The sequence below is a fragment of the Apteryx mantelli genome, chromosome 5, assembly GCF_036417845.1.
Source record: "Apteryx mantelli isolate bAptMan1 chromosome 5, bAptMan1.hap1, whole genome shotgun sequence".
NCBI classification, from domain to species: Eukaryota; Metazoa; Chordata; class Aves; order Apterygiformes; family Apterygidae; genus Apteryx; species Apteryx mantelli.
This window is the reverse complement of record NC_089982.1, coordinates 24120814-24148501: the sequence shown is the minus strand read 5'-3', so window position 1 is coordinate 24148501 and position 27688 is coordinate 24120814. Positions and strand designations below refer to the sequence as shown.

The 27688-nt window shown below is 39.4% G+C and overlaps 1 protein-coding gene across 1 annotated transcript in view; it reads right to left on the bottom strand.

Moving 5' to 3' along the window:
- The window catches only part of LOC106492115 (bifunctional heparan sulfate N-deacetylase/N-sulfotransferase 3), a 69051-nt gene extending 66342 nt beyond the window's left edge, over nt 1-2709 (bottom strand). Inside the window, exon 1 of the mRNA XM_013951888.1 lies at nt 1729-2709. Within this exon, the coding sequence (XP_013807342.1) occupies nt 1729-2709 (981 nt within the window). The remainder of the gene's footprint in view (nt 1-1728) is intronic.
- Between the last annotated feature and the right edge of the window lie 24979 nt (nt 2710-27688).

Here is a 27688-nt window from a genome sequence, read left to right as displayed (position 1 = left end):
ACAAAAAGAAACAATGGGAAACATACTATTTCAAATTGCTACTGTCCAGCATAGAGGAAGGCTTATTCTGGCTTTATTTTATATATTTTGTTAATAGAATCTGCCTCTTCTTCAAAACAACAGGAGTTTTGCCACTGATGGAGGCCAGACCTTATTTCTTTCCTGCAATTTGATTATACACTTGGGAGATTCTCAAAACATGATCACCTACCCAGCTGAAATGCTGCCATCATGTTCTACGCAGAGATTACATTTATTGTTCCACATTTTCTCCACCTCCCTTTCATGTAATTCTTTTGTATAAGGATAACACTTACCTAGCAGGTACATCTAATTTAGAGTTGCTTGTGCAGAGAATGTTTTGGAAAATAGTGTGCACTGTAATTTTAAAACAAATCAAAGTATAGCCCCAAGTTCAAATCTTTTGTTTAATGAAGCAATATATGCAGAGCTACTGCAGCTTGACAAATATATTAGCACTGTAAGAAAGCCTACTTGAAATTGAATAAAACTGAGTAACAACTGCATGCAGAGTTATCCTTGCCTTTTCTTTCCCCTCTAAGTTCCTCTTTCCACTACGGAAGTTCTAACAACATTCTCCTTTATTTTTAGCACAAACATGGCAATAATTAGTGTCCTACAGATTTTTAGCTTCTAGACCAAATATTTCAGTTTTGCAAAGTGTTCTCTATTTGTTTTGCAACTAGATTCTTCACAAAAAGGAAATTAGGTATACAGCAATAAAATAATGTTAAAATGTTACTCCCACCGACCCAAAACCACCACTTCACTTGAACAGCACAGCAGCAGAGAGCGAGAAAGGACCTTCAGAAACGTGCAACTTAAACTGCTTAAAAACTTACGGAAATCGTCAAGTCATTTAGTTACAGAACAGGTTTTTAAGCCCTATATTAAAACCAGTCTTGGCTGCAAGCAAGAGCCAGAAAATAGAGATAAGAAAGGTGAAACACTGCAACTTAGTCCTGACATTTGAAAAATATTTCAAACAGCTAACAATCCAATTTGTTCTTCAAAATTTATGTTGGCATTTATTATCAACTCACCACATTCACCTTCTGCTTATAAGACTAGCACCATACACGTTACATACTAATAGTTCCTGGGTCTAGTTCTGAAGTCCTGTGCTGTCTTCAAACTCCACTGAAGTATCTGCTTAGGAGCTACTCATCGACTAGAGAATTAAACCCTGCGCAATTTTCTAACTGCTTAAAATTGTGGGGCAGGGGCCTAAAAGGAAACACTGCCACTCTTATCCCCTTTCTTTAACAGTTAATCAGCAACTACTCTTCTTTAATTCCCTTTTGGGTGACCATTTTCCATATAAAGTAAGGGGAACGTAATTCAGAGGTGCCTGCCCTCCAGTTTATAGAACTTACCTCAGCAAGGACTCTCATATCACTTCAGAGAAAACCAGGGATATTAGCCAGTGAGGCTTTTATTATCCCATACGCTTTCCTAGTACATGTATAAGCAATGCTACATGGACTCTACTCCATCCTGGAGGCTGAAGTAACTATTACACCTGGACTTAGCGCCACCCAAAGCCAGAGAGACTGGCTTCTCTCTCAAGGCAGAAACAGTCTGCCTTGCTACTGACTGATCTGCATCCTTTGTGAATTCCAACCCTTAATAACTGTTCACTCTGTAAATTAGATTTTAAAACTCACATTTTGCTGCAATGACCATTAGTTTCTGAACATACTTTACCTGTACATCATTGGCGTTCATCCTTGTTCCCTCCTTTCCAACAAAGATGTCATCTATGTCAACCAGTAGGTACCTATCCAAGGACAGCCTGAGTTTCCTTCCAGACAGGAAAGAGATGGCATCTATGAAAATCAGCTTGTGCAGCCAAAAATTCAAGTTATTGCCAAAGAGGACTCGCTGAATCCCATCGTGGAGTCCCAGGTCATGAATTACTGTGGCATGGAGAATACTTTTAGTGGTAGGTGGCGGAAGGTTTTCTGGTGTCTTTACTTTTGCAAATATCACTGGTTGATAAGTTGTATGATTAATCTGGAAAACTGCCCAGTCATTTCCAAGCAAAGGACCTTTATCAAGCTTAGAGGATTTTGTCACATGGAGCAATGGAGAATGAGGGTTAATGCAACAGTCCTTAATACCCAGATTGCTGTGGACAAGGAAAGGAAAGCCCTTCAACTGAAAGCTCTGCAAGCTGTTCTCACTGCCTTTGTGAAATCCAATAACACCTACACCATATTCTACGCAGTACTTATCTAGAAGGCCTCTGTTCCAAGAGTCCATATTTACATACTTTAGAATATTTTCATATACTATGAGAGCATATTTGCCTTTATTTTTGTCTATAAGCACCGGGAGATCTCCTTTTCCAGGTGCAATCTCAATGTGATATTGAAATCTGCTGGATTCTAAAATGGTTATTATATCTTGGCCTAATGCTGAATACTGACTTTCCACAAACACCAGCACTACAAGATCAGTCCTCAGGTGATCAATAGGCTTCATGGCTTTCATCTCCATCAGCTTGTATGGCAACAGTTGAAGATCACCACATTCCACTTCTGAAGCAATTTCAGGAAGTTCATTTTCTTGTTTGTAGCCATTATACAAGTAGTATGCAGAAATAACAATGCTCACCATACAAAAAGTGGCCAGCAAAATAACTGTTCTTTGAAAATGTCTGTGAAGTTTCATGATAAAACTCATGTTGTTTACTTGCCTTAGATTGTTCTCAACAGCAGCATTAAAAACACAGATTCTCAACAACTTGTTCCAGTCCTCTTAAATATTTATGTCACCATTGCAGCACATACATCTATCTTCCACAAGCTTTACAGAAGATATAGTCTAGAAGAAAAGAAAATCAGAGATTTAATCCATATATCGTGCTTGTGAAGTATCATCACACGTAACCTAATCAACAGCAGACAAATCACTGCTAAACAGAGGTTTGGAAATGAGCAGCTCAAAACTTCAGTTGTTTCTTTTTGAGGTTTTGCATTAGTAGTGTTAATTCTTCCTGTTCCTCATTAGTTTTTATTATCTTTTATTTTATAAAGCACACAGTTGTCACTGTATTTCATAATGACACAGCACTGAAACTTCCCTGAAGCTCAATACATTTGCACAAGTACAAAAGATGCAGTTGGAACAACCTCCACTTTGATCATCACAGAAACCAAGGCTAAGGTTTCAAGACCTAAAAGCCTGAAGTCTAAGTCTTGAGCAAAGAAGGCCTGCAGACTTTGCTTAGCAGGCCCTTCCGGAAATCCCACTAGCTGCCCATCTGCATTTGAATGTCTCAATCTCACAGGTTTCTCACCCCAGAGGATCAAGTAAAATGGGGTATATACAGGAGACACTGAAAAGTAAGGTACAGCGGCAAATAACTTAATGTTTTTCTTAAAATTTCTTCCAAACAGACAACGGCTGACAACCCAAATATTGAGGAAATTTCATAATCTTCCTCCTTCCACACCAGAGAAGTTACAGGAACATTAGTCTACATGATTAAATGCATTCCATGATTTATTAAGGTCACTTTGGAAGAATCAAAAAGTCCTTAATACGACATGCACATTTTTGGCTGTGTTGTATACGTACACACCTGTATACTCCTTATTGCATGTGTTACAGGAATATTTTTCAAACTAAACTACACTTTTCCAGCAACATAAGCAGCATACAAGTAGCATTTTTGTGGGCTGTGTACTGTTCTTTATACTGTAGGAAGCATATTTTTGTATTAAAAAAGCACAGAATAATCCAGCTTTTAAATCCGAGAAAAGAGAGTAAAAAAATCAACAACTGACTTAAGAGGGAGATCACCTATGGATATATTTATGCTTTAACTTGTACCTAGGGAAAGCAGTCATTTTTGAAGCCAACAGTACAATTGTTGTCAAAAGTTTCTACTAAAATAACTTAAAGATATGACAAGCATAAAATAATTAAGTACCATAACTTATAAAGGAAGGTTAACAACAAATATTATGGGTATTAAGATACAGAACGTGTTATTGTAACTTTGCAATGTAGTAGCTTTAATCTGTATATGGGAGCAGGATAAGCTATGTGTATAATATTAGCATGATCATTTCCCGATTGAGTGCTTAACCTTTACACACTCAAGTTTCTAAAAAAATAAAGCAAAGCTAAAAAAAGTATATACATGAATACCACAAAGCACCAGAATTATCATCAATATCAAATGTGATTTTTTTTGCACAGATTGACAAGAGTTTTTTTTTTTTTTTTTTTAATAAAAAATACTATCTAGTCAAACTCCAGCCCACATGTTTTGTACTTTATAAGGTTTCTTGGTGGGTTTTTTTGTTATAAATTTTTATTCCTAGGATGGCTGACATCCTTCATTACTGAATCAGGGAGCAGAAGATAACAGAAGAAATGGTATGCTTATGATCCAAAAGAATTTCAAGCGAATAAAAGATTAATTACAAATGAATAATGGGAAAAAAAAGTTGTGAAAAAAAAAAATAGTTCTGCATTTGGGTCACTTAACCACTTGAACAAAAGCTCTTCAACCTAACTTGTACAAGAGAAGGCCTTTCATTCCAGGTTTTCAGAAAAGTTGAAAAAAATATGATGTACTTAACAGCATCCTTGTAACTTCCACAACTTTAACCACAACCCCAAAGATTGATCTTCCCTGTGCCAGGTGCATAATGAGCACAAAGTAAAAACAAATGGGTAGGAAAATGAAATAAGGGAAAAGTGAGATAAACTACATGGTATCCTATTTATCAAAATAGCAAAATTAAGCACCAAGTAAGTGTATGACTCTGCCTCATTGATAATTAAGATTCCTTTTACACCCTGCATCTCACTAGATAAGCCAACTCTCTGGATATACTCTACTCTTTCCACCTGCTACTCACAGACTCAGGTATATTGACCCTTTCTGTTCTTGGTGGACTTGCACCTGCTCTCAAGCCTCACCTGCACCTGGACAAAGCCTTACACACGTACTTTTAGACAAGAGACCTGCCTTCCGCACAGACATGTAGGCACATTATTCAGTGTTAGACAAAATAACGTAATTCTTGCTCTAGAAATTAGAGGCAGGTACCTAAAAAGAAAAAAGTAAAGGCAGCACAGATGCTGAATGACAATCTGAAAGTATCTTTAGAAGAACTTGCAGAAAATTTTAATGTATTGAGATGTCTCATCTTGTTGCACATTTAGGGTACCAACTTTGAGACTACCAGTTTAAGCAGCAGAAAAGAGAGATTTGATCTGGTAAGAGGTCAGGTAACAAAGAAGCAGCTCCAACTTGAAAGAGTAGAACCAGATTTAAGATATATGTTTCCAGACAGGTGATTTTCTACTCCGTGCATAAAGGATTCTTGAAAAACCTGTGTCTTCATTTTGCATCTCCAATTTAGTTGACAGAATGCAAAGAAACTCATAATCTTAGTGGCCAAAATTAATACCTATTAAATACTATAGCAATGTTGTATATATGCCTACTTGTCTTCAGTAACCACATGCCTGGTTTGTGGACTCACTGTGCATGAGAAGATCTTGCTAAGATAAAGCTGAGGCGTGGAAATAAGTTTTTGTTCTGAATACAACAAGGTTCAATATCATTCTTATCTACTGTAGAAGTGATTTCGGCAGCCCAGATCCAGTTCTCATAAAGATCTTGCGGGCACAGGATATAGGTATCATCCTATTAGTTGGCAGATTTAAAATTCTCATGCAGTACTGCTGGGAAGTCACAATTACAGGTACCTTCAGAAAGCTAGCATTTAACAGATGCATTAGACTATAAATCTTGAACTGTGGTTTTTTTTTTTTCCTCCCACTAACAAGCTACTAATAAAGCCACTGATGAAAGAACAAATACCGTGAAAAGCTGAATTGCATCATAAGCAGTTTGGTGAATTTCTACCATTTGCAGCTTTTCTTTACCTTGTTGTTTCATTGCTAAGTATAAATGACCAAATCCTTGGCTTCTATAAATCATTTTAGCACAATGATCCTAATGGGAATACTTACGCAAGACAACACTGGCTATTAATGAGAAATAGTAAGTGAATAAATAGAACAGAAAATCAAAAATCTTGATTTTGTATTTATTGGCAGTAAAATTAATATAATAACTAAATATCTATGCAACTTGCACAGAAGTTTTTGCACCTAAGCCTTGAACCCAGTCCCTGGATTCCAGATTCATGTGAGGTTGCTGACAATCTGTGCTGGGTGAATGTCATGGCAACACTGCAAACACTGTGCCTGCATTGGTATATTTTTGCACTAAGACTTTCATGGTGCACTGGGCTCAAATTCATGGATTTTCTAGGACTTGCTTTTCTATGCAGCAGAAACATGCTATTTTCCAGACTCAATAGCTGAAATGTGTTTCTGATCATTCAGATTTATATTTTCTGGAACTAAAAAAAATCCTCAAAGTTATACCAAATTCACGTTCACATCTTCATACCACAAAGAATACATAGTCAAATAAGAAACCGAGCACCCACATAACGACAGACACATAAAACCACATACAAATTTATATATTAAAATAATCTATTAAAGTTGTGTCATGGATATCAATAAAATCCCTAAACCAGCAGAAACAGTTTTAACTCAGTTATGTTAAAAAACTGACAAACCTAAAATATTCACAAGCAAAAAGTAAAATAGCTGTTAAGTTACATTTTTCTAAAAGCCTGATAAGAAAATTTGGTTTAGTTTTACCTAAGCCATGCACAAGGGCTACTATATACTGTGACCACTGATTAGGAACAATAAAGTTGTGGCATATTCATACCCTATACCAATCTTTTTTCATGTTCAGCCAAAGATTGTCCAAGTTCAGGACTCATTACTTATCAATATTATTCAGTTATATTACATTTGTACAGTTACATATAATTGAATGTGTTTTTAAATGTCTCCTATTCTAATAACACCATACTGCTATATTCCAGTTTCCTTCTTTTCCAAACAGCCTGCTAACAGAGCAATAGCAACATACCTTTCATATGTAAAATGAACAGCAAGTTTTAGAGGAAAAATAGAGAACAAATACATTGTATGGCATGTCATATGTCTATTTAAATACACAGTGATTAGCATGCTATCTAACTGCTTTGAACATAAAGCCTTCTTCGGCCAGCCAACATGAAATACGACCTTAAAGGAAGTATACTGAAGTCATTACATTAGTGTTACTAAAATGCAAATCTATGAATGACATCGCAGAAAGCAGCAAAGTTCATCTGAGAACAACCAAATCTGGGATGGGTAGCAACGCTCAGATTTTTAAGCCAATTATGAAAATATAAAACAGGTCTTCAAATATTTAGTGCCTCTACTTACAATATTATTCTACTAACTAGATTATTGAAGCAGTGATCACTCGGATAAGCAAATCCAAGCAAAAAATGAAATCTCATATTAGGAAGATGTTTTTAACTTGAAGGGATAGTGGTATGAGACATGAACTGTCAAAGGAAGTTACTGAGACCCTTTGGTATCACAAAACAAACCCTGTAATATGTGATTATATAAGGACTTACATTTTCTCATCTGTCTTTAAAAAAATGGAACGGCTTAAGCAGAGCAAAAATTTTGGTAGATATTATATGCTTTTTAAAGTCCTTGGGCAAGCAATTTTCAGTTTCTTTTGTATCTCTGTTATCCTCAGCTCCACCTTTGTACTACTTTATGTATCAATAGAAAACCTTATAGGATAGAAAATAATGCATCAGAATTTGTTATTGAAAGATATTTGTAAAGACCATTTATATGGTGTTTAAAAATACTATTTTTTTTAAAGAAAGCTCAGAAGACTTAAATACAGTAGTTAGTTTTGTTTTCAGATTACTACTTTACCTTCATACAACACTTTCTATCAAAGGATCTTAAATCACGTTACATCTCACACAATTTTTCTATGAGACAAACCCTACTACTATTATTCAGCACTTGCAGAAACATTTATAAAGACTAAATGACTTGCCCAAGGTCACAAAGGTAATGTGTGGCATGTTCTCTTGTCCACGCTTGGACCTTTACTTCAGTCTCTCTTTTCTCCCACAGCTGCTAAGCATAAGCCAGGTCTAAAGGCTGAAAAGGCAGAGCTCGCTGCTTGTTCTGAAAGAATGGGGTGGTGACGCTGACAGTGGAAGAGACCCCATTTTTTCCACTTGTCGTTTTATTAAAAAAAACCCCCAAACCCTGAAACAATTATCTAGCATGCCAAATAGTTAATTAAATCACGAAAAACTTTTCTCTCATTTCCCAAACGATGTATGTGAGAGTTGAAACAAACATTAACACATGCCAATTGCTGCATGGGATTTAGAGAATTCAATCAGCTATTAACCCCTGAAGTTATTAATAATTACTGCACTATTATGATTAATTTTGTTCCCTAACATAGCAAACAACCGGTGTCCAAAACCACTAGAGGGCAACAGTGTCGCACGGAAAAAAAAAACCGAAAAACAGAAAAAAAAGAAAAATCAGCGGAAGGGTTGATTTGGGTACCACACCAGACAGACAGATGCTAACTGAACTAATAAGAAAAAAAAAAAGAAGAAAAACCCACAAAAACTCGGCTCCGCGCAGCGCTGCGCTCGGGCTGCGCCCGCGTGTCCCGGGGCAGCGGCGCCCGGCAGCGCTCCGGCCAGCGGCCGCGTAACGGCCGCGCGCCCCGGGCCCCGGGCCGCTCCCGGCCCGGCAGCGCGGCTCATACCCCCCGGGCCGCGCGGGCACAACTCTGGGGGGAAGGAGGCAGACAGCCGCGGCGCGGCAGAGGCAGGCGAACGCGCGCCGCGCACGGACGGAGCTGGGAGACTTTCCCCCGCCGGGCCGAGGGGCTAAAGCGCGGCGAGCCGCCCCCCGCCCCGACCGTTACCTCCGGGCGCGCTCCGCCGACATGCCGCCGCCGCCGCCGCGCTCCGGCGGCCGCAGCTCCCGCTCTGGCTGCCGCGGCGGGCGCAGGGAGCTGGAGGCTCCTCCGGGCGGGCGGGCGGGCGCCGGCTGAACCGCGCCGCGGGGAGGGGAGGGGAGGGGAGGGGAGGGGAAGGGCAGGGCAGGGCAGGGCAGGGCAGGGCGGCTCCGCCGCAGGCGCTGCGCGCTCGCTCCCCGCGGCCGGCCGGCGGGGAGGTGCGGCGGGACTGGCCGCGCAGGGTGCGAGCGCCGGGCGGGGCCGCCGCCGCTCGCCTCGCCTCGCCTCGCCTCGCCCTCCCGGAGGAGGGACGCCGCGCCGCCGCTCCCGCGCTGGCGGGCGAGGGGCGGGCGAGGGCCCCGCCGCCCCGGCTCCCCCGCCATTGGTCGGCGGAGGCGCTGCCTTCGCCAGCCGCCGCCTCCTCGGGAGGCTCGGCGCCCCCGCGGCGGCGGGGAGGCAGCGCCCGGGCCAGCCGGGCGGGTGCCCGTCCAGCCCGTCCGAAGGCGCGGCCGGCAGCCCGGCGGCAGCCGCCAAGCGCCCGTCCTGCGGCAGCCGCCGGCAGCAGGGCGCGGGGCGCTGGGGCCCTTCGCCGCCCCTGCGGGACTCGCCGAGCCGCCGCGCTCCTCCGGCCCCGGCGAGGCGCCGCGACCGCGCCGGCAGCCTCGGGCGCCGCCTCTGCAGAGGAACCGAGGCCGGGAAACCCAGCGCGACCTTGAGCAAACCACAAAACCCCTCTGCCCTTCCGTTTTGAATCGTGGTTTTTTGCTTATCCTTCCCAGTGGCACAACTCACTAATGCCTGTAAAGCGTCTGGCAAACTAAAACCCATATGAGTACCTCACCTTCAGCACGGGAAACAGGCTGCGTTAGGTGTCTGTCCTCAGATGGACATACCTATCTTCAGATAAATGGCTGGATAGTCTATCTGGACATAAATGAAACACTGTTTTCTTTGTAAAGGTAGTTAAAATGTACCTTGGTCAGTACTTAATTTGTGTTCCCTAGCGCTGAAATTTTAACTTTAGCAAGCCCCTTCTCCAAAACTAATGAGGATAATTTAATGCAAATCCTCTTGTCAAACCTATCACTTTTTGTGCAGATTTAGGATACTACTGCTTTCTGAATCATTTTATATCTAGTGCAAAATGATGGAAATTCCGTAAGGTAAATTACATTTTCTTGGACGATTTGGGGTTAAAATCTTGAAAGTATTTTCCCCAAGTTTCTATATAATGTGTTTGCAGCCTCACTGCATTTCTTTATTTAATTTTCTAACCTTGTCTTAGGCAGAATTAGCCACTCTGTATTTTTCACTAATCCTATGTTTTCTTCACTTGAGAGATGTGTATTTTCCATTACGGTGGGTTAGGGAGTTTCAATTCTCTGTCTGAACTGCATTAGCTGACTTCTAGCCATCACAGATGGGAAATAAAATTAATAAAGTTCAGAAGTGCCCTCTTGATCTAACTCATTCACTTCACAATTGCACGGTCATTGTTAGCTCACCTAACAGCTGATAATTCAATATACCAGATTAACTCAGTCGTGTCTGGCCAAACCTTTTTCTGTCACTCACTCAAGACTGAAATTTAAAGGAAAACAACCCAAGCCTTTTGAATATTCCTTGCCCTGACATCAGCAGAATTTACAGTTCTTGATTCAGAAATATTGTGATTTACTGCTTTCTCTTTTTTCTCCTTTGTATTCCTACGTCACACTGTAAAGGAACTCCTCAAATTATAATGTCTTCTAAGAGTAGTACATTCAAAAGCCTGCAAAGCCATAAAGTTTCAATTAAAATTTCCACTATGTTAAAATCACATTAAAAATACACATTTAATGGAGATGACCTAATCACTTCTGTTCCCTTTAAGCACTAAACTCAAGATTCTTTAAATTATTTAGTTATTGCTCTTACTTTAGGAGTTTTTTTTTTATTTAAACAATGATGTAAGGTGCCATGTCCCTACATGCTAGACTTCCACTAGGACAGGCCACAAGACTAGCTGATATGAAAGCTAATTCTGCAGGAATTTACTGATCTATGAAACAGAAACATCTAAAATCCTGTTAGACTCTACACAAAGGGATTTTCTCCCATATTAAGATTCTCCACTGGGTGGATATCCTGATACAGTCTTGTTTTGGGACCTATAAAGGACTTTTCCTGCAATGTACTATGAGGTATAGGGTGGAAGCCAGCCAAAAGTAACTGAAATTCTTGGATATGAGTTCAGACTCGCAAATGCACATCGTTTCCTGCCAATAATTCTTCTTGATTAGCTGGCACTGTTTTTAAGTTACCACTGGCCAACATGGATGGAAGAGTTATATATTGCTTGTCCTTGTAAGCACTCAGATGCTCACAGGATGTGCTAGACATCTCACAGCTGAGGGCTTCAGCACTGCAAGTCAGCAACTGTAGTGCTGAGCAGTTTTGGCAGGAACATCAACAGCTTTGATCTTTCTTGGTGCTACTTTCAGTTTCTTGCTCTTGAGCCATCATTGCAGGGTGAGCTGGGTAAGGAGGCTTAGCCGTTCTTTTGGCCGAACATCTTCAATGCAACGCTGAGTGTGCTTCCAGTCAAGATTTCTGCCTGGCTCCAAGTACCTCACAAGAAAAACTGGAGTCACGTGTGCCATAACACCACAGAGTACTACCACAAATGGCGTAATTGTGGCTGCATATCAGCACCTGAGGTCAAATCTAATGTGCATCATCCCAGAACTGTAAAGTGCATGGAGGTAAATGAGCAGTTAATCCAGAGAAGAAGCTACGTGGGAAGGAAACTGGAGGGCTACTGCGCTGCGTGCAGAATAGAGGTACGTTCAGACAATTAGGCTGTGCAGACTGACTGTACCATGAACTAAGGCTACATCTATGCTGTTGCTGTTACATAAGGCAGGGACTGAACCCCTGCTGCACAGATACATGTACCGACTTGTGTCCATATAGTCAGTAAAGTATAGACTGGGAAGCAAACTGTGTTCTCTTTCATGCCTGGGTTTATTTGCCAAGGGAACTACTTCACTCATTTCAGATTATAGCCCCAACCAACTATATTTAAGGAGAAGGATTTAAGACTTTAGGACCCAGACCAACACTACAGACATACCATATGCTTTCAGTCATGAATTCTGAACACATATTAATGGGTGCCTTCAGTTTATACGAGCACAGGACACTCCAGTGTGAATTAACTAAACTCAGTAAAAACAAAATGCTTTCTACAGACAAGCCCTTAGTTTCCTATTGTAATATGTAAATTAGGCACTGAAATGCCTTTAAGAATCTGGCCCTGAATCCTCACTTTCAATCTCAGTCCTATTTCTGATAAATTGGTTGTTTTCAAACTAATTACTTGGAAAATTATACCCTAATGAATTCCTATCTATCTATGTTGCATTGTGTTCTGAGAGCGCTGTTGAATACTTATATATACACATAAATGTGGATACCTACACAAACACACACACACACAAGCTGATAATTCAGATCCTCCTTCTCCTGGAATATTATAGTGAAAAGAGAAGAAAAATGTGTTTTAGAACTTCCAGCAACAGCTCCATCTCAATTTAGCTTGGCTTATTCAATCATCTCCTGCCTGGAGCGTGCATAAGCATGTTTTCTTGCCACAAAGCCAGGCTTAAAAAAGAGGTAGCCTACCATCTCTGGTGATATCCTCAGCTTTTTGCCTTTCATACTGCTGGCCTCTACACATGAATGCTCTCCTTCTCAGTCATGCTTCTTTTCTTCAAATTCAAACCTTCACACAGTGCTTCCTTCTTCAGTAGCACTGGCAATCTTTGTATCTTTCTCAAATGAACTGAATCCTTCTATCTTGTCTTGTGGTCTCTTCTCTTTCAGGCTATTATTATGAGAAACAGTTCTAACCATTATATGGTCCTAAGTCTGCAAAGGAACTCTCGGTCCTTTGCGCAGTCCTGCTGAAATCAGTATAAAATTTAGGTATTTCTGTTACGGTGATTATTACTAAAATGTTGTTAGGAGTACTAACAACAGTTCTAAATTCATAAATAAATAACTTCATCTAGTCCTGCCTACTCAAAAATCAGACACACCTTTTAACCAAATACTAATTACTGCTTGTATAACTATTGATTACATTTTCTTGCAGGGAGCCATTATAGTAGCCTAGATATTTGAAAACATGGAGCATCTCAGCAATTGCCTGTTATTATTATTTTCTGTTGTTGCTTTTTTTAAGCTATTACAATTTCTACCACCCAAAATGCAAAGTTATTCTAGATTCATAATGCTCTTTGGATTAATCAGAAACTAGATTTTAAAATAAATCTAATAAATACACAATATTAAGAATGCTCAATACATTTATCTTTTAAATACTATGCAAATATTAACCAATGAATCCTTAAAGGGTATTTTTGTCACAGTACCGACATCAGTATTGTTGTACATGTACTTGACAGAATATTTTTCCATGAAACTGTCAAAGATCAGGCAGTGACTCAGTGAAGGCTGTGATCAGGAGTCAGAAGTTCTTGACTCAGGGCTGAGTTCAGACTACGACATCATATCACACTGTATTATGATAGATATGGTCTGAAGCCAATAAATGCTATGCCATGTTAAAATGCAAAGGTCTAAGTTCTCACCTTAGTTAAACTGAAAAAGCTTCATCCATAAAATTAAGAGAAAAATGTGGGCTGAGATTTCAAAAACATTAAGTGGTCAAAAAATGAATCAACTAAGAAGCTTTCTCTGAGAAAAAAACAGTTGAGGTTTATAATCATATTACATTTTTTCTGTACTATTACAATACTCTTCATTTGTAAAGCGTTTAAAGATTATTCTGTAGCAAACAACATGGGAAACCAGCCACATGTAGGTGATTTCTCTAAAAAGTTTCTAGCTTTCAGATAGAAAATCCTATCATTTCTCTTCAGTAATTTCTATTTAATTTTCAATACCTTATCCTGAAAAATGCTACTATTTGCATACACTGTAGTAATATCTTTCAAACCAGCTGAAGACAAGTTGCTAATTACATGCCGTGGGTGATGACTACTTGGCAGCAGAAAAGCATTTCTATCTGTGCGCTTAGAATAAACTATTGTTATAAATATGTTTTGTTCCATTTTAATCAGGGTATCCAAACAATTGTCATCTTCGTAAAATGATCAGATGGCCAGCTCTGGAATTCAAGAAGCTCAGAAATTCATTACATATTTCTGTTCTGAGAGGCAAAAACATCATTTACTGCTCAAGCCACATGCCATGTAAAGTGTAAGACAGACTCATTAATGAGGAGGACTGAGCAGTTTCTGTCGCAATTTACTAGGAAATTTGCTTATGAAAAGAGAAGAAAGACTCTTCCTTCCCATTACATCAGGTCTGTAGGTTTCAAGGGGTTGTGTGAGTTAATAAATATTCAAAAAAATAGCAGCAGAGATTCAGAATGTATTAATTTTAGTTAGCTGTTTTGAATATATGTCAATTTGATTGAAAGGTCCTTAGTAATATTGAAATTGGTTAGAGGAAAGTGATAATGGAAGTGGAAGAGAATTAAAGAGAAACCAAGTTGCTATAAGCACAATCAACACTCTAAAACATCTTTGCTCTTCCTAAGAAGGCAGTATTTAATTAAAACTTCTGCTGAAAATTGATTTTAGGAAATGTAATAAAACAGGCCATACACTGAGCTAAGAAGAACTTGCATTATTACCCTAAAACAATTCATTTTTCCCAACAATTCAGAAGAAGTACTAAAAGATTATTTAATTTGCAAAGCAAATACCAAGTAGTTGTCACTAATCAACATTTTATAGGATTTTCCTTCTCCGTATCCATTTTTATTATACTTATTTTTCCAACACAAAGTTTTTATATTTAAAAGCCAGACTCTGGATATGTAAAGAAAAGGAGGAAATGTGCATATGTCTAGGTCTGAATATGAACACTTTTCATAAAGAGATTAGACTGGAAATGAGTTGTATTAATAGACCCAGCTCTTCAGTCCGGCAATAATCCAAACCGCTCCAGAAGCAGAGTGCCATTTACAGTTAGCTGGAAAGATCATCATAATTTCATCTTTCCTTTCCCTCACCAAAAGCAACTCTGAGACCAAGGCTAATTTAGCCAAAATCCTTAAAAGAAAAGCATCCTTCATTGCTGCCTTTGGCTTCCCCATGACCTTCACTTCTTTCTATACAAACAATTTCCTTCTGCCTTCTCTATTTCCTTGAAAGCGCAACACCTAAAATACAGCCTAGTTTCCATGTGCCCTTGGAGGCAGCAAATGAAGAACAATAAACAGGAGAGTTTGCACAGGAATTTGAGGTTATTCAGAATGCAAGAGAGCGCATGGTGGGATCAATGACATGAATGCCTGCTATAAACTGGGAGCTCATCAACTGGAAATCACTGAGGTGAGAAAGGACATGGCAACTAGTTAAAGTTATAGAGTGTCTATCAGCTGCCAAAGTGATGTGGCTGTGGAAAACCTAAGTGGAAAATACCACAAATGTTGCTTTTAGCAGAAAAGGAGAGAAGGAAATATTGAAAGTGTTGATGCTATTGCATAAGGCTGTGTTAAGTCCTCATCTGGAATGCTGTTTAAAGTTAAAAAAAGATTAATTCAAACTGGAAAAGGTAGAGAGAAGAGCTGCTACCATGATTAGGGGAATATGCAGCCTATCTTATGACAGGCAAGGTGAAGGCTGGGAGGTGACACAGCTGCTGAGCACGAGGGGAAGAGGTAAAAACACAAGGGTGGCTAACAACTATTTATGACAAAGGAGTCTGTTGGCATAAAAATAATTGGGTAAAATCTGACTGTGTACATAGGCTGGAAATTAGAAGAAGGCTTTTAATCATCAGAACGAAGCAGACTCATTCTATGAACAGTGAGGGCAAAAAGTGTAGTTAATTTTAAGATGGAGCTTGAGAGACTACAGGACACTGTTCATAATAGTGGTAGATTGGACTTGATGACCTGCGAGGATCTTATTGATCAGTGATCCTCTATTTTTGATTGTGCTTGGATCAACAATGACTAGCACAGTGGCAGTAAACCCTCCTCTTTGCAATTTAGAGCTGCTATCCACTGATATTGCCGCACGATTTTGCTCATCACACTGACTGTTTCAGGCTCTCTATAGGCACTGGCAAAGAATAGCACCCGCATTCTGTTCACGTGAATGTGAACATCACCTTCTAAGTCCTAATTTTTTAATGAAAGCTTAGATTCTGAAACACAAGATGTTAGCCTCTAGGGAAATGTATTAGATTGTCACCTGTCCCAGCAATCAAAAGGTATTAAAAAAAAAAAAAAAGGAAAAAGATTGATTTTTTTCCTGCTAGAATTAACATGAATAGTCTATTTTTCTGCTTATTAATAATTCAGTTCTCACAAAACGTGAAGTAGTTTAAAATATCAGATAGAAGTTTTATTTTTGTCACATATTGTTTTGACATAGTCATGATGGTAATTACATTAATAGGTTGCTTATATGTAATCATGCACAATGCGTAGAGATCTTAATTACATTGTTGATCAGGTACGGCTATTCATGATAGCACATATTATCCAGGGTGTTATCCAATATTGTAATAAGTGATACCACATGAATACTATATGGGAGAGGGATTCAAAAAAGGTTACAAGCTAATAAGAGTATTTTTATTCCAATCAGAAAACTCAAGAGAAACAGTTCTTATCAAAGATCCAGAGACCATAATTATATACAAAAAGTTAAGTTAAAGGCAAATACTAACCCAGAAAGATTGAAGATTAAAATTAAAAGCTGAAATTTCCTATTGTTATTAGTGTCCCACTGCACTAGGTGTTGTGCAAATATATGAAAAAGGTGGTTCCAGTCACAAGGAGTTTAATTCTACCTTTCAGCTTGTGTTGTTCTAGAGAAGAAACTGTAGTGGGTTTAAGCTAGCAGCTGGTGGTCAGATAATAGCAATGATTTATAGTGCTATATAATGCCATGAATTTTACACGCAGGAAATCTGCTAGGAGCTTTGCCTAGAAAATGATGCTTCTGTATAGCCCCAAATGTCAGACTTACCATTTAATTTTATTTACCCAGTATGTGCCACACTCTTGTGCATCCATGTCATGTCTTAGATCATAAACTCCACTGGACAGGGACGCAGAAGGAACAGAACTAAGCTGACTTGCACCAAATACAGAGCTGGCTCATTCTCTCTGTTATTTTTCCATGAAGTGCCATGCACATTTTAGATAATATAGATACATTAACAATATGTGATGTTTCTAGCATGCTTCAGCTCAGCAGGGGGAGCACAACTGGTATCTCTGTTGCATGATAACACTATTGGGACTCTGTAATACTACGTCGTGTGCTCCAACACAATTTGTAATCAGCTGGGTTGTATGTAAAGTTCTGATCTCACAAACCAATCAAGTATATACTTAACTGTACACATGAGAGTAGCGTCTCTGAAGTTATGCTCAAATGTGCTGCAATGATGAGGCCAGTAGTCATGTATGACTTCAGATTCAGAGGATGGGACTCAGCTACCGAGTCTCCCCCTTCCTTCTCTCTTGCACTGCCTTACTCTTATGTTTCTGAGCAAGGAATTGTCACAATTTGTAACACTGCAATGAAAATACAAATAATTCTAGTATCTCAATAACTAATTATGGGCTGGGTCAGGGGGCTAATATCTCTTCCCATGGCTGTAGGGGGCTAAAGCAAGCTCATAATGGCATGCTGTGTCCACTGCTTCTGTGCTGGAGTTATACCAGCATCCAGCTGCTGGAAAAGGTCCCTTGGATGCTCAGGTTTAGAAATAAAGCCTGGGCTTTGACGATGCGCTGCTGTGGGGCTGGGTTGCTTTGCGTGATCCACCAACACAGATATAGAGAAAGGGCTGTGAATAAATGGGGGATATTCTGTCACTTCAGTGGGGGGGGGGGAGAGTAAAAGAGTCAGCATGAAATAAAGAATAAAATCATAGAAAAATAGCAAGCTACTTACAAATCTTGTATTTCTTAAAGTGGTATTCTTCCACCACAGTGAAAGCCCTGATTAATCCTCAGAGCCTCTTCTCTTCAAGAGACACTTCAGAAGGCCAAATTACCAAAGATAGGCGAGCACTGCTGCAATGTGGTCACAAGGAACACGTGCACTTCTTTGTGTGCTAGGCAGTGGCGTTTGCTGCTGGGCTGAGCAGGGCAGAGCTCAGGCACGAACTGTGCGTGAAGCAGCCACGATAACCTACCAGCGAGCACGAGGCAGCAAAGCAGCTCCAGCCTCCTCCCAGAATCGCTTTGCCTCCTTGAGGAATCTTCCCTTCTGCCTTTTGTCCCCTTGCACCATGGTTCGGAGCTAACAGTTTCCTGCTCAAAGGGGCTGCAAATATGTAGGGATCTTAGCCAGAAAATAGGGGCAGAGTTTCTCCTTTACGCTTGCCCTTCCTCCTTCCCTTTCCTTTCTTTTCCTTTTCCTCCCTTCCTCCCTTCCTTTCTCTTTTCCTTCCTTCTTTCTCTTTTTTCTTTTTCTCTCTTCCTTCCTTTTTCTTCTTTCTCTTTCTTTCTTCTCTTGCCTTCCTCTCCTCTCCTCTCCTGCTCCCTTTCTTTCTGCCTTTCTCCCTTTCTTTCCCCAGGAAAGCCAGACATCAATAAGCTCTACATGTTTTAAAACAAAACCACACATGGTATACAGACCTTGTACAATAATATTGATATTAGCAAGGCCACCATTAGATGAAAAAAGACAGAATTTACCCTATAGTAGTTACACTTTAAAAATACACAGAATAATTGTCAACTTTTATATACCAATTTACACAAATGTAAATCTAGCATCTGTTAGTCTCTACTAAAATATCTAGGCCATCTGACTAGAAATGCTTGACTTGGAGGCTGTCAGTGATACTGCGTTGTGATAAATCTCACTGTGGGGACTGACCTTCCCTCTTGCTTTCCTCCCTTCCATTTACTCTCCATTTAAATCAGATACAGAAGTTTTGTAATTTTAGTAGTATCAATATAATATCCTCCAACCGAAATGTCTCTAAGCTACAGCACTCTAATCACAATCTTACAATGGAAGAAATGGATACTGTAGAACAACTGCAAGTGTTTTTAATTGTGCAGCTCTATGGTTGTGAAACAATCACCTGAGCCAGAAGCTAAAGGAAGTGATTGCACTGTGATACTGTAACTTAATTACTGATCATCTCTGCTGTTCAGTGGAGGGGTGTGATCCCCCTATTCAGTCTAACAACCTTCAGTCTTAAAACTCAGTGGTTTGCTGTGGTCATAGAGATAGGAAGCTTGATTTCCTGAATCTAAATATTCAACCTATGGGTCTCCCTCATATTGCAGACGAATAACATCACAATAATATTTATCCCATGAACTATTTCCCCTGATCTAGTACCCAATTGGAGTAAGGAGGCAAAAAACCTAACTGCTTTTAAGATGGACCTCAATGGGTTAGCCTGTCTGCAAGAAAAGATGACTGGGCAAAAGGTCTGAAAGATCATTTCTGTGCTCAGTTTTGATGCTTTTAAAATGAAAATGCAACATTTCGAATCATGTTCACTTTCTACTTTTCAGCCAGCTCTGTCATTTAGTGTATACAAAGATATTTTATACTCTTCCAAATTTCAAGAGCACCCTATCATCATTGGTGCAATAAGTAACAAACAGTTCTTTGGATTAGCTATTAAATGCCATAGGGCAGGCGAGAAACCTGAGGCACACTGAGTTTAAATAAAAGACACAAGTTCACAACGAGTGAGTAGCAGAGTCAGGAGAAGAACTAAGGAGCTCTGAGTCCCACTGCTGAGCTTCCACCTTCACTTCCATGTCAGATTTTTTTCACTGAGTTGGACTATTCTCAATCAGGCAATACCACTCAAGAAGAAGTTATGGACAGTTAGTGCTGGAAACAGATTTTATATTTCATTGGTTAGCAGAATTTTAGTACAGCGCATTACTGTTAAATGAATATGCTGGAAGTAGTATTTCTGATCTTCCAGGTAATGTTTGCCATTTGAAGCTTGTTCCTGATTGCAGATTAGTGAAGGTGAATGTTTTGCCAGTAGCACAGGACGACTCTCTCTCTTTCTTTATCTTAACATTGCAATATTTCTTCTCTTGACATAAACAGTGTCCAAAGTACTCTAATCCCATCCACGTACAGTACAAATGGAACAAACAAGGAATGATTTATGCACACTTGACTGTGCTCTATATCTTACTAGATGAAGATGAATTACTGTGCTAGACAGAGACACATGCTTCTGAAAAATCTGTCTTTGTAGGTTTCTAGTGCTCAATCTCATGTCTTCTGTAAATGCATTTTAGCATACTATTGCTATTTTCCACTTGGTGATCTCTGCTGTGTCATGCACGGTATCTGTGGCCCTGAAGGAGTACTGCAACATGTTCCATTGCCAACACAATGCCAGAGCTACAAGATACAGCTCTCCTGATATCACTTACTTACAAATGATTCTGCTGGACAGATGTAATTTTCCAATTTCTGCCAGATGTTGATGATGTTATTTAACCCTTTTCCTCTGACAGGATATTGTATATGTTATATGCTCTGCCTTTGTAGTCACTTTTGAGACACAAGTCCTCCATATATACATTATATACATTCATTTATATATATACCTCCATTTATATACAGAACAATGATTTAACTTTGTTGACATTTGACAGAAAGTCTAGGGTTTGCATCTTGTGAGAAGTCATATGCACAGCCACAGTATATCATTGATGCTTTTTTCTAGAGAAGACCTACATTTGAAAAAGCACATACTGTTTGTATGTGTCGATTTGGTATCAGAAAAGGCCCAAAGCAGTTTCCACTGAAGTTATTGGACAGGCATAATAGCTATTGCTCAAGCCAGAACAGCACTAAATTAGCAACCTGCTCTCTTCCATTTTCCTCAGCTTTCACTATGCAGTGATCAAACCTGGATTTGATTTGTCTCCTTCTCTAGTACCTTACTTTCTAACTCATGTAAATACTGAGTAGAGCAGCTTTTCAAGCTCCTTCTTCCAATGGTAGCAATACTGAAAGCATTCATGTGAAACAAGCTGCATCTCAGTTTTTAATACATCTTTCAGTATATAAACATTTCTAGAACTCTTCCTCTAGAACTGGCAGAATAATGAATCACATTCCCTACCTAGTTCTCAGACCAGCATATTAAAATATTTTCCAACAGTTTTCACATATCCATGAATATTTTCTGATGAGATTTGGGGCAATACTGCCATTGCTGTGTGAATATGTGTATCCAGATTAAAAATACTTAAGCAGGCATTCTCTATCTACCCACAAGATTCATATTTAACAATCAGGAATTGAGGAGAATAGCAAGTGAGAAATCCAGTGATGGTCTGGGAATAAAGCAAAGAGGTTGAAAAGCCAGAGGAGGAACAGGCAGAAGCAGTGCTTGTATTATAGAAAGGTATCCTATCTTGCAGCCCTTTGCACATATTCTACTTCCAGAATGGAGTGATTCCTTATACTCAGATAAGAGGCAAGGAACCACCTTGGTCAAAACTAAGAAGTCAAAACCACCTATACCCATAGCAGCCATGTATATGATATAAATAGTCCCACAGACAGATGGTGGATCAACACTGTGTGCCAAAGCTCTATTAGAGAACCAAAAAGCAGCAGCATTAGGAAGGGCAAAAGGCTATACTGCAGTCTGGCAAGACAAGCAAAACCAGGTACCTGCTTGGAGTTTTAAAATTTCTTCATCCTACTCAATCCCATCAGGTAACAGAGATTTTAGGATATGACGTAAGAGACAAGGCTGGCACTCAGGTTTGAGAATTCTGAACACTAAAGATCATATAAAGATGAGATTGTTGTGGTTAAATATGATTTGAGAATAGGAAAAAATACTTGAAAAAAATTCAATCAGTTTGCAGATACTTTGTTAAGAAGAAAAAAAGGAGAAAAATCCAACAGATAAGCTTTGACATCCGCAGTCCAATCAGATCTACTTTCTTACGAGCCTAGTATATGAATTTTCAAGAACAAGATACATTTAGTATTTTACGGAGATGAATTTGTTTCCTCTTCTCCCTCTTAAACTGGTTGCTTGATGATAAAAATACCTCAAGTCTTTTGTTCTTGCTTTATTACAACACAGCTGCTTTGTTATGTTAAAAAGAAGTACTTTGCAGGATGTTTTAAGAGCTGCGAGATACCCTACAGAAGGAGGGGAATTAGTTAGCTACCTTTTTGTTGTAAGGTCCCAGTTTCACTGGTAGTTCCTCTGCAATGACTGTTGCGACTCCCAGTCTATGACATAGGAAAGCACTATGAGTCCTTTTTTTTACAGATGAGAAAACTGATGCAGCACAAGATTGTGTCACTAGTCTGACTACAAATAATAAATCATCAACACAGTCAGGAACTGAACTCAGTTCCACAAGCACTGTTTTGCATAACGTCTGCCCAGACAAACCTAAACCAGAACAGCATGTGGTTTTATATTCAGTCTTCTTTCTCACAATGTCTTATTCCAAAATGGCTATTGGTGATGCAGCAGAAAAACAATGATTTAGATCCAGGCTGTCAGGCAGCCCAAGCCTTAGCTGGTTAACTTCACTGAGCTCAAAGAAATGACAGTGCATCAGTGGAAGATGTTTACCTGTGTACGGCAACAAAATCTGGCCCTTTGTCACTACGTATCAGTCAGTAGTTCAAAACATTTTTGAGTAAAATAACCTGTCATATTGTCCATTTAGTTTTTCAGCTTTCAAACTCTAGATTGAATGCTTTTAAGAAAGTCTCTATACAAAGGAGAAAGAAGCTTTAATTTGTCATAACTTTCAAAAGATAGCTAGGTGTTCACAGCGAACTCCAAGCAGTGCACTACAGGGTACTCTCTTAGCATTGTACCGCGTTGGTGCTAATAATTATGAAAAGACACATAAAAAACCTGACAGTGTTGGACTGCTCAGCAGTTCAGTGGTGATCAGCACTTTAAAGTTGGTTTTGAGACTGAGTACATTTTTGCCTATCTTTGAAGTGGATGAGCTGAGATTAGTGAAGAATTTTTCTACACCAAACTGAAAAACATTTCTGTAAAGATTTTTAATGGCAGTCTATGTTCTTGTTTTATTCAGTTTTCTATTTCTTAAAAACGTATACAATGATTATGAAAGATAAGATTCTCAACAGATAACCTTTTTCTCCTTATTTCCCACTCACTTCTTATTTTCTGGAATAATGGACGGCAAACGCGTGCAGCTTAGCTCACAACAGGCAATGCTCTGTGACGGCTAGCAGCGAGGGGCGAGGTACCCACTCATTCACCTGACCACAGCAGCTGTGGTGGTGCTGGCTACTTACTCTGCCAAAGGCATCCATTGGGAACCGAACTGAGAACGCTTCATAAAAGCCACTGAAGAGCAATTCAGAGAGGCTTACTACGAATTCCTCAGGAATACAAAACTACCACTGTCTTAGGAGGATGTTTTGTGTGCCAAGAAATGTAGGACCAAGTCTCAGACGGTAGTTACTTCCAACTGGGGCAGACATAAACCAGCTTAAAAGATCAGATCTAGAAATAAAAAGTTTTATGAGCACAACTAGGCCCTTCAGGTATCTGGTTAGACAGGTTTTTGTTTTAAAAATAATGAAACTCACCCTTTTCCCCACACCTTTAAATCAAAGAAAACTGTTTTTCCGGATAATCAGAAGGCCACATTCTCAACACAATCTAATGAGTGTGATGACAACTCTGGTATTCTTTAAAGAAGTTGTAAGACTATTATGCCACAGACTGCACGAAAATTCGCCTCGTATATCGTAGTAGACATTCCCTGGTGCAGCACTTTTTTCTTTCAACCATAAGTGAATTTTGAAGCATGTACGTGTTGATATTGTTGGGCATGTAAGCTCTTTTTTTTTGGAATTAGATACACAGTTTACAGTACACCTTCCACCAGAACAGAAACCCAACTTTGCATCACAGCTGGCAATACAAATTTAAATTAAGCCGAGAGTTAGTAGAATGCAGTGTTAATTTTACTATGGTAGGTAGAATATGAAATATTTTTTTATATCCCTAGTCATTAACAAACACAGTACATTAGTTTTATGCTTTGCAATCAGGTAGATAGCAAGAGGTTTGTCTTTAAAACTATTTTATGAGACAAAAAAAAAAAGTCCAACAGCTATTCAAGAGTGGGGAAATTGGCACTGTGTTGAACACTCAGTTGCTTCTGCATGAAATTGAGAGCGTAAATAGTATTCTTATAGGAGAACTGGGATAAGTTAAAACACATTAACCCTCCTGCCACCTTATGTTCAAATGATCCTGGACAAAATAGGTATTTAAATTATACTGCCTGTTCAGTTTGACTCATTTCTTCGACTGCTGACCAAAAGCAGCAGGGCTTCAGAAGTGCTCTCTTCTGGCATTTGTAATTATACTTTTTCTGAACTGCCACTTGTTCTTTTATTTTGTACAAGAGGGAGAAGTGCTCTGACTATTAGCTGGGGTCCTGAGTTTACTGAAACTTTGTGTGAGCTCTCCAGCGGGTGTTCAGTGATCCTTCAGTGCTCAAGGTCGCTGCAAGAACTCAGCTTTATTCCACGTCCTGTTCCAACTGGCTGTGCATAACAACAACAGTTTCACATGTGTAGACTGGATGGAAAACATAAAGTATAAGAAAAAGGATACAAAGCAGAAAGGCCTCTGTGTTTGGAATGATTAGTTTTTAAAGTCACAGCACCTGATACTATCTCTTCCTTTCCACACTAAAACTATCAGCAGGAACACCTGAAAACTAATATTAAGCTAAGATCAAAGAGCACTTACAACCAACCTTATGGTGATCTGCATGTATATCTTGATTGCTAACTTTCAGCTATGCAATCTGTTATTCAGAACTTATGATTTTGCTGTCTGACTTCAGCTCAGAAGCTTCTTTTCATCCCAAGGCTGCTTGAAGGCTTACAAGGTTCACCTGTGTTTACTTCTTCATAAAAAAATGAAATATAATCAACATTAGAACCCTCTATCAATAAAAATGCATTTTATTTTCCTAAGAAATATCCAAAGTGTTGGATTCAGATCAAATAGAAATTGGAGGAGAAAGCAACTCTGTAAGCAGGTGCTGTTTGTCCAAAAAACATCTGTATGGTTTTCTAATGATACCTGCCAGAACCCTTCTGAAATATCCATCATGCAAACACATTTGGCATTGGCCAGCTCCCCAAATGTGACTCTCTCTATAGGTGGTGGAAAACATTTCATTTTGATGTATTTATTCTTCTGAAACTGTCCCCTTTTTCCTCTATAACTACCAACACATATCAGTCTCTACTTGGTATGTGATCCCCAGTGAAATCAATCTACCCAGCTACTCTTCTAGGCTATCCAGCCAAGACGAATTTCCTAAGGTTCCAGACTGTGGAGTAGTTGGACTTTCTCATTTCTGTGAGACTGTTCCTATTTCCTGGAAAATGTCCTCCAATCTTTCCTCAACTATTTTCACTCCATGACTCATCAATGAGCCTCTCATGAATGAGATGAAGGATTTAACACATTTTGAATCAAAGAATAAACCATCTTTTCTTTGATACTATTACAGACTGCAGTGTTACCTCTCCTGTTTGCTTCACAATATGGGGCTCTCCTTAAACATTTATTGTACATTTTCCTCGTTAGTCTCCTGCACCTGTTCAATGAAAACTAATAAAAACACCAAGTGCTTCGGGACCACCTTTGTTAGAATTGTTTCAATGTTTTAGAAGCATTTTCTTTCTTAGGAAACTTTCATTTGGCTGTCAGACACTACTTCCAGATAAAGAGTGAAATCCCTCTTGTTGCTCTCCAGTTTTCCAGAAACATTCAGAACATTTCTTTTTCTTTTTCAGTTTTTGTATGATATAGCACACAATAAAGGACTACCTGGTGTTTAAGGAGTTTGGAAAACATCTGATAAACCTGTTCCAAATATTCCTGCATAACAGAACCTTGCCAGCACTCCAGTCAGTCTGTGCAGCTCAGTTTATTTTCAATATCCCTTCTAGCAGGAGAAATCCAGCAAGGGATTTTTATTAGAGTGAACAGAACCTACCTCTATGTTGCTGCTGAGTTTCATTTAGCTCTATGAGAAAATAGTGATTTCCTTTGGAGGGTTTCCAAGCAGTAGGAAGTACTACCCCATTCTCTATTCCTCTTTTAAATGAAGGCAAGAAGACTCAAAAATACGGAAGTGAAGAAAGTTCAGAATAGCAGCGATCCAGTGATCCCGAGTCTGTTCAGTGAAAAGTGGACTGTACTGCTGGGATAGGCAGAATGAAGGGATTTAAGTGGGTAATCCTAAAATTATTGACTGGGGGAGTCCGCAATAATCCTTGAGAGCTGCAAGGGCTAGAAGAAAATGCACTGCATGGAAATGTTGCTATGGTTCTCTTTCAGTCTACCATATTAAGCCCACCAATAAGGTAACTTCACCCTTGCTACCTTTTCTTACAGTTCTTTGACACAAAAATTCCCTCATCTGAGACGCACGTGGATATGAATGGAGTCTAAGAGAATTTAAGAGAACATTAAGGAATCTAACGTATATCCCTGCATTCAAGTCATCACTTCTACCAGCTGCACAGACACCATGCTGACCTCTGCCCCACTCCCTACCAATGGGCCAAATGAGACTTTGTAAAACAGCAGTAACAAAAAGCAAAACCAAAATGCCCAAAGCAAACCAAAGGATTTTACCCTATACTTGCTGCTGCAGTAAGGATATTCTGTCACTAAAGTCTGAAACTTATTTCTTTTAGATCCTCCAAAGTTATTGGCAAGATAATTGTTTGACTCAAATAGAACAAATCAGTTGTCTTCATGTAAGTTTTAACTTTTCTTGCATTATTATCTTGCTTCAGAAGACTTTACTCAATGAAGCAAAGCTTTTACTGATTTTAATGACAATATTGCTGGAATAATTACTGCAGGGTTGAGCCCTAGAAAATCATGAAACTTCTCTTCTTTTCTCCAACTGTTTTTTTAGAGGCACATTACCTGTGGTGCTTTCTGCAGTTTTATTTATGCTTGAGAATATAGGAATATCCAGCTTACAAGTCCTTCACTTGCAAAGCCCTTCAGCCTGCTGATAGCTGATATGATTAAAACCCAAACCCTACTATTTCTACCTGATACTTGAATTTAGACTGGTGCTGTGTGAGCAGTCACACAGCCTCCCTGCTCTCAGGTATGACTGGATGGGCTTCTGTTGTGCCAAGTTAAAACATTAGCCACCCTTGGCAACTTCTGAGTTTTACAAGTTGCTTTGCTTTATAAGCAGTCTGTGGCGCTGAGCCCTGTATAAGCACAAAATGTGTTACAATCTGATATACAAACAAATTCTGTGAGGCACAGCAGATGTTCTTATACGAATGTTCTGCTCTGCTTGCTTCAGTTTTCTTGGTCTGTAACTTTTAAGCTATGTTGGAACTGGAAATAATTCAAAAGGTAGGGAAAAAAAAATCTAATTTCAGAGAAGCTTGCAGTCGTTTCCAAAGAAAACTCAATTAGTTTTCTATCCTTGTGACCGAAGAGCATGTCATTTTCTTTTGTCAAACCTGAAAGAATTAAGGAACTTAGGCACAAGTATATGTCCTGATGCTAATGAAGCTTTTTCTTACTATCAATTCACTGCAGGCAGAAGCAATCAGACTGAATTACATGCAACCCCACCCCCCCAAGCCCCCCCAAACCAACCCAAAATCCTACTAACTC